This window comes from Ailuropoda melanoleuca, chromosome 5 (assembly GCF_002007445.2).
Source record: "Ailuropoda melanoleuca isolate Jingjing chromosome 5, ASM200744v2, whole genome shotgun sequence".
In the NCBI taxonomy this organism is placed as follows: domain Eukaryota; kingdom Metazoa; phylum Chordata; class Mammalia; order Carnivora; family Ursidae; genus Ailuropoda; species Ailuropoda melanoleuca.
Window position 1 is genome coordinate 32052335 of NC_048222.1, and position 13364 is coordinate 32065698.

General features: G+C 44.5%; 1 protein-coding gene across 2 annotated transcripts in view; it reads left to right on the top strand.

The window, feature by feature from the left end:
* The first annotated feature begins 1071 nt into the window (after positions 1-1071).
* Positions 1072-13364, top strand: part of RNF8 (ring finger protein 8) — a 32350-nt gene continuing 20057 nt past the window's right edge. The window contains exons 1-2 of one of the 2 annotated variants that reach the window (XM_011232114.3): positions 1072-1314; positions 7319-7447. In XM_011232114.3, coding sequence (XP_011230416.1) covers positions 1204-1314; positions 7319-7447 — 240 coding nt within the window. In that variant the 5' untranslated portion in view covers positions 1072-1203. The remainder of the gene's footprint in view (positions 1315-7318; positions 7448-13364) is intronic. The other variant, XM_011232113.3, reaches the window with a different exon arrangement.

Below are 13364 nucleotides of genomic sequence, written 5' to 3' on the forward strand. Positions count from 1 at the left end.
CAGAGGTACTCACTACAGGGAACAGCTGCAACACTATACTGGGGGGTCAAAGAAAATAATTTCAGGTGTTGTCGTTGTTTTTAATAGCTTTATTGAGGATAATTTACATACCACAAAATTTGTCCAGTGGAAGTGTATGTAATGCCTCAATGACTTTTCAGTAAATGTATATAATTGTGAGATCGTGGGGCGCCTGGGTGGCTCAACTGTTAAGTGTTTGCCTTCAGCTCAGGTCATGATCCCAGCATTCTGGGATTGAGCCCCACACCGGGCTGCAGCCCCACATCCAGCTCCCTGCTCAGCGGGAAGCCCGCTTCTCCCTCTCCCACTCCCTCTGCTTGTGTTCCCTCTCACTGCCTCTCTCTCTGTCAAATAAATAAATTAATTAATTAAAAAAATCTTTTTAAAAAAATTGCGCAATCATCACCACAGTGCAGTTTTGAAACATTTCTATCACCTCCCCCAAATTCTCTCATGTCTGTTTGAGTTTAGTCCTGGCTCCCACACTTAGCCCCAAGTAACTGATTTCTGCCTCCATAGATTTGTCTACTTTGAGTTTTGAAAAATTCAGTAGTAAAAGGAGGTCATGCAAAACAGATACTATTTAGGAACAGACTCAACACATTTGTGGGGTTATTTTTTTAATTTTTTTTTTTTTAAGTAAGCTCTACGTCCAAGATGGGGCTTGAACTCAACAGCCCGAGATCAAGTCTCGTGCTCTACTGATGGAGCCAGCCAGGTGCCCCCAGATTTAACATATTTTAAAATTATCATAAAGTTTAAAGTTGTTTAAAAGTTGGTTATAGTTTTAGAGTAACATGGAACTCGTCATAAAGCAAAATCAAATTTTAAAGAGGTGGGGGTGGGTAAGGTGAGAAAAGGTTCCACCTAGAAGCGGCTAGGACTGGGCGGCGGCTCTTGAGAGGGGCGATTTCTAGGCAACCGGGCCTACCTCGGGCTAGAACGCCGCTCACCTGGGCCACCCTCGCCGCCTCCTCGCTCCGGCGCAGGCGCAGTGACTCCGGTTTGAGGGCCGAGCGGGCGGGGCGCGGAACCCGAGCGGGCGTTCGCATCGATCGCGAGCGCGTAGCGATTGCTTCTGTCTGTTGTTTAGGTATGGTGCCGGCGACGAAGCTGCAAGGCGGCGGGAACCCGGGCGGGGGTCTCGCTCTGTGCTGACCGCGACCCGGGGCAGAGTGGGCTATGGAGGAGCCCGGCTTGTTGGTCACGGGAGACCGCGCCCGTGGCCGGAGCTGGTGCTTGCGGCGGGTAGGGATGAACGCCGAGTGGCTGGTGCTGGAGGAAGGAAACGAGGTGAGGGGGAGGGGTCCGCGGGCGGGGGAAGGAGGTTGGACGAAACAGGGCCGGGAGGGAGCCGGGGCGTCCGGGAGGGAGGGATGAATGGAAGAGAGGAGGTGGGAGCCGGCCAGAGGGGAGAGATGTGAAGAGGGCGTCCTGAGGGAAAGGAAGAAGGGGTTCTGGTGCGGGGGGTTTGGGGGGTCGAGGTGCGAAGTGTTGGGGGGGGAACTGGGGACCTCTCGGGAGAAAAGATGGCCCCTTTGAGAGAGGCTGGGCCTGCGGTGCGAGCTTGGGCAGGAGCTGGTGGAGGGGCGGGGCGAGGGGTGGGCGCGGAGGATGTGCGGACCAGCTGGGGAGTGGAGGGGAAGGAGGTGACTGGGTTGGGGAGGGGACTGGGACAGCCCCTGTTTGGATCGGACGGAGTCCTGTGGTGTCCGGCCCGGGCGGCAGAGCTGCCCCAACTTCCGCAGGGAGTCACGAAGCGCCCGGTTTCCCGGGTGGGGGTGGGGGGAGCGGAAAAGCATGAACTTTCTAGAGTTTATTTTGAAAAAGGCTGTGAGTTTGGGTCATGTCCCTTTAAGTGAGCAAATATTAATATAAAAATGTCTTCCTTTCCAACTCTTGAGGAAAATTGACGGTTTGGGAAGGTCCACATTTATCCTTTGAGTCTTGGTACTGAGGTGGGTTGGGGGTAGGGATTCAGAAATATTAGAGCTGTCCTCTCCAGAGGCCGCTTGTCATGTTTTCTAATGCGCTTACGAATGCAAAAAGAAAAAGAGGAAAGGTGAGGCACGGTTCCAGTTGGGGGCCGCTGGTGTGGTAGTTTAGAGAGAGTGATAAAAGAGGGGGCAGAGCGAGTTAGAGTGTAATCCGCTCTGGAAGGAGAGATGGATCAGGGACCAGCTTGTGGTGGTGCCTGGAAGCCATTTGGGTTTTGGAAATAATTTGTATGGAAGATAAAAAAGTCTTTTGATTATTATGTATGTTTAATTAGATTTTTCCTGTAAGCTACATAGTCTCAATTCAGTCCCCCGGTTATTTATTATTTATGTTTTTTGGTGTATTATGAGAGGGACAAATAATAGCGACTTTGCCCTCAAAGAGTTTATCCCTTAAATGGGGAAAGACGATTTTATACAGCGAAGCAGTCGGAGAACAGCCATGCAGGCTGTACAATCAAGTGCCAAGAGGTGGATTATTCAGTACCATCCTAGCACAGTGGTTCCTCAAGTCAGAGATGGGAGTCAGGTCCAGCCTTAACTTGTTAGATTAGGAGGTTTTAAATGGTTACTTGGTGGTGTGATTTGAGGAGCAGCAGGAAGACACCTCTTCCCCCAGATCTCTCTTTTTCTATCCAGGTATCGGTGCCTGGAGTCCACATTACGCACCCATTCTTTTTTTTTTTTTTTTAAAGATTTTATTTATTTATTTACTTACTTATTTTAGAAAGAGAGAGTGAGAGCATGCTCAGAGAGGGGAAGAAGGAGAGAACCTGAAGCAGACTCCCCGCTGAGTGCAGAGCCTGACATGGGGCTCTATCCCACCACACAGGGCTTGAATCCCCCACCCCCCCAGATCATGACCTAAGCCAAAACCAAAAGTTTGATGCTACCCAGGCACCCCTCAGCACACATTCTTTTAGCTTGAGCATTGACCTTTCTCTGCAGGGCATTTTCCAAAAGCATTTACCTTTGGGAAGTTTAACAAATGAAGATACCAACACCTGGATAGTAGTTGCTATTCCTTATTTTGTATTGGGTTTGGGCTTTTACAAGTATTACTTAATCTGAGCCCTGCATGTGTTCCACACTCACACACAGCCCTATAAAGTACTTAGTCAATTGTTAACATTCTTTCAGATTCATTTGATGTGGACTAATTCATTACTTCTGAATAGCTTGATAGCGCTGGGAGTGGGAGTAGGGGTTGGGGGCAAAAAGAATTAAAGCCCCTGAAGCAAAGGCAAGAGGAACTGTAAAGTACTCCTACATATATTTTAAACTATTGGATAATTTTGTGTAGGGCCACCTCTATGGGAAGAGACCCATACAAACCATAGTGAATGATAAAGACAGTAAGAAGACGGGCTTGCCCTGGTTGCCTGTGTGAGAGACCTACCAGGCCTGGCTGTCTGCAGGGTCTGGTGTTAGGAAGTAGTTGGAGCATAGCCTGCAGTGGGTATGAAGAGAGGTCTGAATTAAGGCAAGAGATGAAGTCTAACTTACTGTAGTGGGCCCTAAACCATAGCACAAGGTGGTGTGAACAAAATTTAGGAGATGTGCTTATATGATTTAGTTATAGCAGCAGAATCAGTTTCCTGCCTTCCCAGTCCCCCTCAGATTTCCCAGATAAAATAATAAAACAAGGTTCTTCTCATTTCACCAGAGGAAATACAGCAGTAAATTGTCTGAATGGGTGTCTTTAAACTACTTTTTTTTTTTTCTCCAAAGAGGACTTTTGTTTTATGTTTGTTTTTGTTTTTTTTAAGTAATCTCCGCCCATCGTGGGGCTCAGACTCAGGACCCCTAGATCAAGAGTTACAAGCTCCACCAGCTGAGCCAGCCAGGCACCCCTGTCCTTAAACTTCTTGAACCAATCCAGAGAGTTTGAGGGTGGAAAATAAATTAGTTTGAGATGTATTGCGAATTAACTAGGCCTTATAAATATCTAGGTCTTTAGGAAGAAGCACAGTATCTTCATTTTTCTCGTATTTGGTTTTCATGAAGCTTTTTTGCCTTAAGGGGGTTGGAAAAAGGGAAACGATGGTTCTAGAGTATTTGCTGGCCATCTGGGAAACAATAGGAATCATGCCCAGGAGAAATGAAATAGCGGAGAAGGGGGGTAAGGACAATGGCTTACAAAACTGTTATAAATAGAAACAACCCCCAACACTTGCATTGGTGGTTTGTTGGCATTCAGTTCCCATGGGAACTTTACTTTTGTGTGCAAATGATGCTGGAATACCCGGATGAGTGCACCACAGAGTCTAACCTTGGTGTACCTAGGTATAGGACCAGACAGTAAAGAGAAGGACGGAAGAGTGGTTCCTTACTTTCCTGGATTCAGAGTCTGTAGGAGGCTATTTCAGAAAAAGGCACCCATCTCCCTTCTCTGTAATATTTTACCCAGATAGCTCTCAATGGCAACCTGGCTGTCTCCTCTCAAGTATTGAAATGGGCTACTGGAGAAATAAAGCTACTGGAGCTCCTGGGTGGCTCAGTTGGTTAAGCAGCTGACTCTTGATTTCAGCTTGGGTCATGAGGTCAAGCCCCGTGTCAGGCTCCATGCTCAGCTCTCTTTCAAAAAAAAAAGAGGAAGAAAGAAAAAAGAAAGCTGCCTACGTGGAAATTCTTACTGCTCCAGGATGACAGATAAACCCTTAAACATTTCATCTTTTAAAATTTTTAATTATTTAATTATTTTAAGTAGGCTCCACACCCAGCATGGGGCTTGAACTCATGACCCTGAGATCAAGAGGCACATGCTTTACTGGCTGAGCCAGTTAGGTGCCCCTAAACATTCCATTTTAAAAGGATATCTATATATATAAATAAATAAATTCAGAGGAACTTGGATAGTAAATGGATTTTTGGCAGACTGTTTAAGGAACTGAGCCACTTAAGTCAGGTTGTTAAGAGTTCCTGGCTGCTGCTCTGTAGTTTCCAGTGGTAATAACCCAGTTTCTAACTTCTGACTGAAAAAATCCTCATCCTAGACTCTGGGAGGACTCATAAACGCTTTATTCCTCTATTCACTGACAGGTATTTACTAAACAGTGTCCCAAGTATAGAAGTATACTGGTACACAAGATAGATAAGGTCCCTGCTTATGAAATTTATATTTTAGTAAGGGGTGGGGAATAGTTGAAGCAAACAAGATAATTTTGGATTGTGACAAGTGCATGCTAACAACATGAAGGAATGCAGTGGTGGGGGAGGAAGCAGGCAACAAGTTTAGGGTAATTAGGGTAGGCCCTTGAGGAGCTGAAACTTGAAAGATAAGAAGGAGGCCATACAGATGTCTCAGAAGAGTGTTCTAAGTAGAGGGGACTGGAGAAAAGACCCTCAGGTAGTGGTGAGTGTGTCTGACTGTGGTATGAGATACCGCTAAAGAGCTGGAGGGAATGAGGACATTCAGGCCTTATAGGCTATGGAAGGAAGTTTGGATCATTAATATAGTTTGGGAAGAAGGGAAATGGTCTGATTTAAAGATTTTACATTACCACTCCAGCTTCTGTGTGAAGAATAAAGTTGGTCTGAGTGGAGGAGTGCAGGGCAGGAGGAAAAACAGCTGGAGGAGGTCAGGTTGTTTGGACTAAGGTATTGGCCATACAGATAGAAGTGAACAGATTTAGGATATATTTGAATTACAACCAGTAGAATTTGCTGATATTTGAGTGTGAGGAAGAGGGACAGAGAAGAATCAAAGATGGCTCCTGGGTTTGGGGCTAAGCAGTTGCTTGGATGGTAGTGTCAGTTACTGTGATGAGAGTTTTAGGGGAAGCATAGACTGGGGGCAAGGAGAGTCATGACGGTCTTTGAGGGACTGAGGAGGACAGGCATGATTCTGAAAGATTTTCAAGAGGAACAAAATGGGTAGCTTTTAGAAAACCACAGAATTTGGCTTACTGTTCCCAGCTAAGGTCGTGGTATGGGTCATTATAGAGGTGGCTTGTGCACCAAAAAGAAGCAGCAGGGGATTCTAAGATCTAAATCTTAGGGGAACTTCATTTTCTTCCTTGACAGGGTTACTATAAACTAGACCGGTCCATCAGAAAACTGTGATAGATGAGAATCGAGGCTTCTTTGCAGCCTTTGTCCAGAGGCTTTCATGCTATGCTCGTGGATAAGATAGAAAATATGGACTCAATGGGAAGACTTCTAGTTGAATTACAACTGGTTAAAGGTGTACGCAGACAGTGTGGTGGAATGTCTACTAGGCTTTCCTGGGAGCTTTGCCGTTGGCTACATCCTGTTTCAATCTTTTTGTCTGTGTCTTAAATGAATGTACAGAAAGTCTCATATCAGTATGGTGGATGAGTCAAAGCTGGAAGGGTTATTGAGTATGCCTGATGGCGGATTAAAAATTCAGAAAGGTCTTGACAAGCTCATGTGATAGGCTGAACTAACAAGATGAAATTTAATAGGAATCAATGTAAGGTCCTGCACTCGAATCCAAATGTACCAGCTAGTCAAGTATAGGACAGAAGAGACATGACTTTAGCATAGCAATTCTTGGAGAAGGATTAGACCAAGAAATTTAATCATTCCTAAGCCTGAGGATACATTGGCAGCATGATAGATCTGCTGCGAAAGCTAATGCAATTTACATGCTCCAGTGATGATATCTAGGACTGAGAAAGTGATCCTTGCATTTGACTGTGTTACAAAAATTATATTTTTTAAATGAGACATCTAGGAATAAAAATAAACCAGGAGTTCCTTCACAGATCTGTTAGGCTTAGTAAAGAGATGCAAACCTATGCCATGGGAGTTAGGTTTGAAGTAACTGAGAACATAGGGCCAAGAAAACAGAAGACTAGGTAGACACTTTATAGCTGTCAAGTGGAAGGGGGATTGGAGGTTTTCTCATGTTGTTTCAGGGCAGAGCCAGGGCCAAAGGGTGGAATTTATAGGAAGAAGGATGCCAAGTCGGGGCTATTGAAAAATTGGAAGGCCTGTCTTGTACAGAGGCTGTAGTTATTGGCAGTGTTTAAGACTAGTTGATGGGGGTGTGTGGAAAGGATTCCTCCATCTCATGACAAAAGTTCAGTGGCCTCCCAACCCTCCCATTCTATGATTAACTTCATTCAGCTGTCTGTTCTTGTCAGAACTTCTGCCTTTTTCTATCTGGTGGCTCCCGTGGTAGCTGAAGGAGATGGCTGATAAGCTGTATGGGTTTCACAAGAATCTGGTTTCATAAGTGGGGACACGTGAATACTGCTGGTTGACAAGATTGGAAAGGACCTCCCTTTTCAGCAAAGTGAATGATTGTGTCTCTTACATTGTTGTCTTCCTAGGTGACTATAGGGCGAGGATTTGGTGTCACATACCAACTGGTATCAAAAATCTGCCCTCTGATGATTTCCCGAAACCATTGTGTTTTGAAGCAGAATGTCCAGGGCCAGTGGACAATTATGGACAACAAGGTACAGAAATCCACAGATGCCTAATGACTTTTACTGAATTTTTGTTTCTTTTTAAATTACTTTTTTTTTTTTTTTTTGCATAGGTAATACAGAATACAAAATTTAAAGTTTCAAAAGTGTATCTTTTCCCCTGGACACCCAGTTGTCTTCTCCACAGACAACTATTTCTGTATGCTGCCAGAGATTAGATTGTACTAAAATATTTCTGATGACTTGAGTGAAAGTTCATTACTTTGAAGGAAACTCTTGAATTGGGGCTGTAGGTCCTGCTCCAGAAACTGGACTAAGTTACTGGGGGAATTGGCTTTTGTGGGTCATAGGTACAGAGACCTTGGGAAAAATCTGATGAATATTCTGGAGTACTCCTGTGGTTCAGAGCACTGTGAGGAGGAAGGAGCTGGGCTGACTGCACTTAGCTCCTTCCCTTCCCAGTTCCTTTCCATCAGAGCAACACTTCCACCCCCTTTTTTATCCGTTTTACATATTCGTGTCTTGAGGAAGATTTCCTTTGAATACAGGACTTTTCTGTTTTAAACAAATTTGAAAATCACTGGTCTGGTGTGAATACTAAGGAAGGTGAAATAGTGTGTAAAGCCCAGCAATTAGGAAGCACCTAAAGTGCAGATATACAAGCCCCCAGGGATACCGTGAAAATAGAGACTATGCTGAGAAAAATTTGAATGTTGACAGCTAAGGCATTACGAAGTAGGAAATGTCTTCAGACACCATCTTACACTGCTCTGGTTGGAAGGGTTGTAAAGACGCTTGTTAGAAGGAAGGGTAGTAAATGGTCTGAGACCAGTTCTGAGGTTTGCACCCTCGCACCACCACGCAATGCTTGGGACGCCAGCTCAGTGTCCCACTGTTCACCTCGGTTCTATAGCATTGGATTCCACAGGTTAACACCTGTGCTTCTGACCAACAGCTGTAGATTGGAGGCTCCAAGGATGCCAGTCACAGGTCCAAGTTGTTTACTTGTACTTCTTTTTTTTTTTTTTTTAAGATTATTTATTTATTTATTCGACAGAGATAGAGACAGGCAGCGAGAGAGGGAACACAAGCAGGGGGAGGGAGTGGGAGACGAAGAAGCAGGCTCATAGCAGAGGAGCCTGATGTGGGGCTCGATCCCATAACGCCGGGATCACGCCCTGAGCCGAAGGCAGACGCTTAACCGCTGTGCCACCCTGGCGCCCCTGTTTACTTGTACTTCTAACCAACTGGAAGCAACTGGTTCCAATGACCTCCTCCCCCTTTGGATTCAATTAATTAGCGAGAGTGGCTCTCAGAACTCAGGGAAACATTTGTTTATGTTTACCGGTTTATTATGAAAGGATAGAAATAAGGGATACAGATGAATATCCAGACAGAAGAGATGTGTAGGACAAGGTGTGCAGGAAAGGACACAAAGCCTTCATGTCCTGTCTGGGTGTGCCACTCCCTCAACACCTCCATGCAGTCACCAACCCAGAAGCTCTCTGAACCATCCTTTTGGGTTTTTATGGAGGCTCTATTATACAGCACGATTGAGTAAATTATTGGCCATTGATGATCAATTCAATGTCCAACCCCTTTCTCCTCCCCGGAGGTTGAGGGGTGGGACTGAAAGTTTCAACTCTCCAGTCACAGGGTTGGTTCCCCTAACAATTAGACCCCATCCTTAGGGGACCTGGGCCGGGACCAAAGCTGCCTCATTAACATAACAAAAAACACCTGTCTGTTTCACCACTTAGGAAATTCCAAGAGTTTTTAGGAGCTCTGTGCTAGAAACAGGGATAAAAACCAAATATGTATTTCTTATTATAATTCACATATCACAGATATCCCGCAGGCCTGCCTCATTTTGCATGCTTAAAACTGCTGGATTGAAGCTGTTGAGAAACTACCTTCCCGAGTAGGATGAAGTTGAGTTGGCACTGCTTTGAAGGAGAGGGTATAAGTGCTAAGTAAATTGGTTTGGCACTCTTGGCAAGGCATTGGGGCAGAATAGAGATTGGCGCTGAAAAGGGGGCCTCAGAGATGATCAAGTTTAACCTCTTCTGGGAACAGAGGAATCAGACCCAGAGAGATAAACTGACTTGCCCAGGGCCTTCCAACTGACTGGTCGAGTGGGCGAATGAGCCAGGGCTCAAACTCACGTAAGCCTCTACGATGTCCGGTTGTCGGACAGTGAAGTACACTGACTTACGCTACAGGTATGTCCCCCTTTTGGACGCTTCGCTTTTACAAAAGGCTTACATTGGTGCCTGTATTTGCTAACGAAAAGAAATCGGAAGAGGATCTTCACTTTTACAAAAAAAAAAAGGCGAAAATCGTGTTTAACATTTGTTTTGCAGTGAGCTGTCGTAGAGGCAGCGCACAGAGCATTGAGAGCGGCCCTGCCGGGATCTTTCCCAGGGAACTACACTCAGCATCTCAGCCTCAAGGTGCCATAGCTTGAATTGTGTCTGTGAGCACCTGTGCTTTCATCTCCATTTATTTTGTGCATCTGTTAGCAAGTGATGTCCTAAGGTATCAGGAAAGCCTAAGAGAGGTATATTTTGGGTCTGGGAACAATAAAAAAATTTTCCATAAAAGTTAATGGCAGTTGCTTTGCTTTACACCATTGGCTTATGAAGAAAGGCTTTATGGGAACAGTCTCCTTTCAGATATCAGAGGAAACCTGTACCAGTTGTATGACTAAAAAAAAAAATTAATGATGCATATCTAAGTGCATATCTAAGTTACAGATACCAGGTTTTAAAGCCCCTGCAATAGCTTATATCAAACCACCTTAAGAAAAGATGTTTTTCTTATCAGAGTTGGCTATCTGAGAAATGGGGTTGCAATATTAGAGAGGTGAGTTCTCTGGTGCTTCTCTCCTTGATTATGTGCAGTATGGATGTGCTCCATTTATGGGATAGCAGATTTTGAGAGGTTGGGAAGCCACCAGCTGACTGATTTTAGTGTTGCTGGAACGTCAGCCTCAGGGACACAGAGGCAGCCCACACCAGCCACAGATCATGACTGCTTCTGGGCCGCTCTCCAGCTTTTGCTGTGTACCCTTTCTTCTGAGGCTGTTGTTACCATGAGACTCCTTTCTTAGGGCTCAGACAGATAACACAGAGGAAAGGCAGGCTCCTAATTCTTCCAGGTCTTTTCTGCTTTAAGCTTCTTAGCTTTGATTCCATTTGTGAGGTAACTGATTTTTAAGAGAAGCTGTGACTCGAGTGTTTTGAAGGAGCAACTGTTCTTACAGGTAAAAGCACCCCCCCCGCCTTTTTTCCCCCCCTTAACAGATGCTCCTCTTCTTTGTGGCTTTTTTCTGGCTTGATGCCTTGGCAGTCCTCTTCTTCTGATGGAGGATTTGAATTTCAGGTGCAGGACATTATTGTTATGGTCATATCTGAAGTCATTTGCCAAGTCTTTTCAAGAGGAAGAGATTTCTAATAATTCAACTCAGAACTACACTCTCTCTTCATTAAATGATCTCTCTTATATGCTGGAATGGCCAGAAAGTGAAAGCTTAAGTACAGATCCAAAAATTGCAACAAATGCAATTTTAGTCTGAATTGGCTTAAAAAAAAGAAAAACCTTGGAGGACTGCTGACTCGACACGCAAAATGTTGTAGTTGTGTAAGTTTCAGTTGAAAAGCTCTTCAGATGGCTCATCTTATGTATTAACATCCAGCTCTTTCAAAAAATCGGTTGTTTCGGAGTCAGTCTGAAATGCCTTTGTGGGTTTGCTTGCCTTCAGTCCTCGAGGCTCAGGCATGTTGTTTGAACCTTTCTCATTCTTCTCCTCCTCTCATGTTGTTTGATTCCTACCTTCATGCTCCTGCAGGCTCTGACATTTAATGTCTCTGGTGAATTCGATTGTCTGTGAACAAACCTTGTTGCTTGGGACAGTTCAGCTTCTGGTCTTCCAGCTGCTAGAGCAGTGGCTCTTAACCCCATTTCTAGTTTTTGTACTTACCTGGGGTTCTTTTAAAAAATACTGCTGGTATCACATTAAAATTAAGAACTTCCATTCATCCAAAGATGCCTTCAGAGAGGGAAAGGGAATCTCAGAGTGGAAGAACGTATTTGCTACACATAACTGATGTAGGATTTATGTTTGAATATATACAGAACTCCAAATCAATAAGAAAAAGAAAGATAACCCAGTTTTAAAAATGGGCAAGAGCCAGGCACTTCACCAAAGATTATATCCAAATGTTCAATATCCATGGATTATATCCAGATGTTCAATATCCATGTTCATCCTCATTAGTGATCAGGGAAATGCAAATTATAACCACAATGGAATACCACTACATACTGGCCAGAGTGGCTGAAATTAAATACTGACCATCCTAGACATTAGCACAGATAGGGGGCAAATAGTCTTTTGGTAGAAGTATAAATTGGTACAACCATTTTGGAAGATTATTTGACATTATTTATTACAGTTGCACACATATATGTACGCCTCCTGACAATATTTTCACGACCAAGGAAATAACCCAAATGTTCATCAACAGTAGATACAGTCTTACAGTGAAACACTGTACTGGCACGAATGTGAATGCACTGCTGTATCCAGTGGTATGGATTAATCTCACAACAGTATTTAGTGAAAGAAGACGACACAGAAGAATACATATTATATGATGTCATTTATATAATTGTCCAAACTAGGCAAAATTAATGTGTGATGTTAAGCCAGACTAATAGTCCCCTTATGGAGGGGGAGGGGCTTAGTGACTAGTAGGGAATCAGGGGTGGGGGGTAGGGGGACGTTCTGGGATGCTGAGAATGTGGAATTTTGTTTTGAACTTTGTAGTTACACTGAGATGTGCACTTTGTGATTGTTCATCTGGTGCATTTATGATTTGTGCACTTTCATGTTTGTATATTATGCTTTAGTAAAGAATTTCTAATACCAAATGTTGGTGGGCGTGCAGAGTAACTGGAACTCTTCCAACACTGTGAGTGAGAATACACAGTGGTACCACCAGTTTGACAAACAGTTTGGCAGTTTTTGGTTTTGTTTTTTTAAACAACAAACATTTACTTCTCACAGTTTGGGAGGTTGGTAGGCATCAAGATCAGCGATTAGGCAGGTTTGGTTTCTGATGAGAACTCACTTCCTGGTTTGAAAACGGCTGCTTTGTTTTGTTTTGTTTTAAGGGGAGGTGGGGAGGGAGAGAGAGAATCTTCAGCAGGCCCCACACCCAGTGTGGAGCTCAGCCAGGGATTGATCTCACAGCCCTAAGATCATGACCTGAGCCAAAATCAAGAGTCAGACACTTAACCAGCTGAGCTGCCCGGGGGCCCCAAAGATGGCTGTCTTCTTGTTTCATTTTCGCATGGCAGAGAGCACTGAGAGCAGAAGCAAGCTCTCCCACTTCTTCTTCCTCCCTCCCTCACGCTCTTCCTCCTCCTTCCTTCCTTCCTCCTCCCTTCCTTCTCCTCCCTTCCTCCTCCCCTCCTTCTCCTCCCTTCCTCCTCCCCCTCCTCCTCCCCCTCTCCCTTCTCCTCCTTCATTTTCTTCTTCTTCCCTTCCCCCCGTCCCCCCGTAGTTTGGCAGTTTCTTAAAGTTAAACATACACTTACCCAGCATTCCTGGTCCTGTCCCAAATTAAAGAAAATTTACATTCTCAGAGAAACCTGGAAGTGAATGTTTCGGGTGGTTTCATTCATAATCACCAGAAACTAAAAAAAAACAAAACTAGAGGGGCACCTGGGTGGCACAGCGGTTAAGCATCTGCCTTCGGCTCAGGGTGTGATCCCAGCGTTATGGGATCGAGCCCCACATCAGGCTCCTCTGCTATGAGCCTGCTTCTTCCTCTCCCACTCCCCCTGCTTGTGTTCTCTCTCTCGCTGGCTGTCTCTATCTCTCTGTCGAATAAATAAATAAAATCTTTAAAAAAAAAAAAAACAACAAAAACAAAACTAG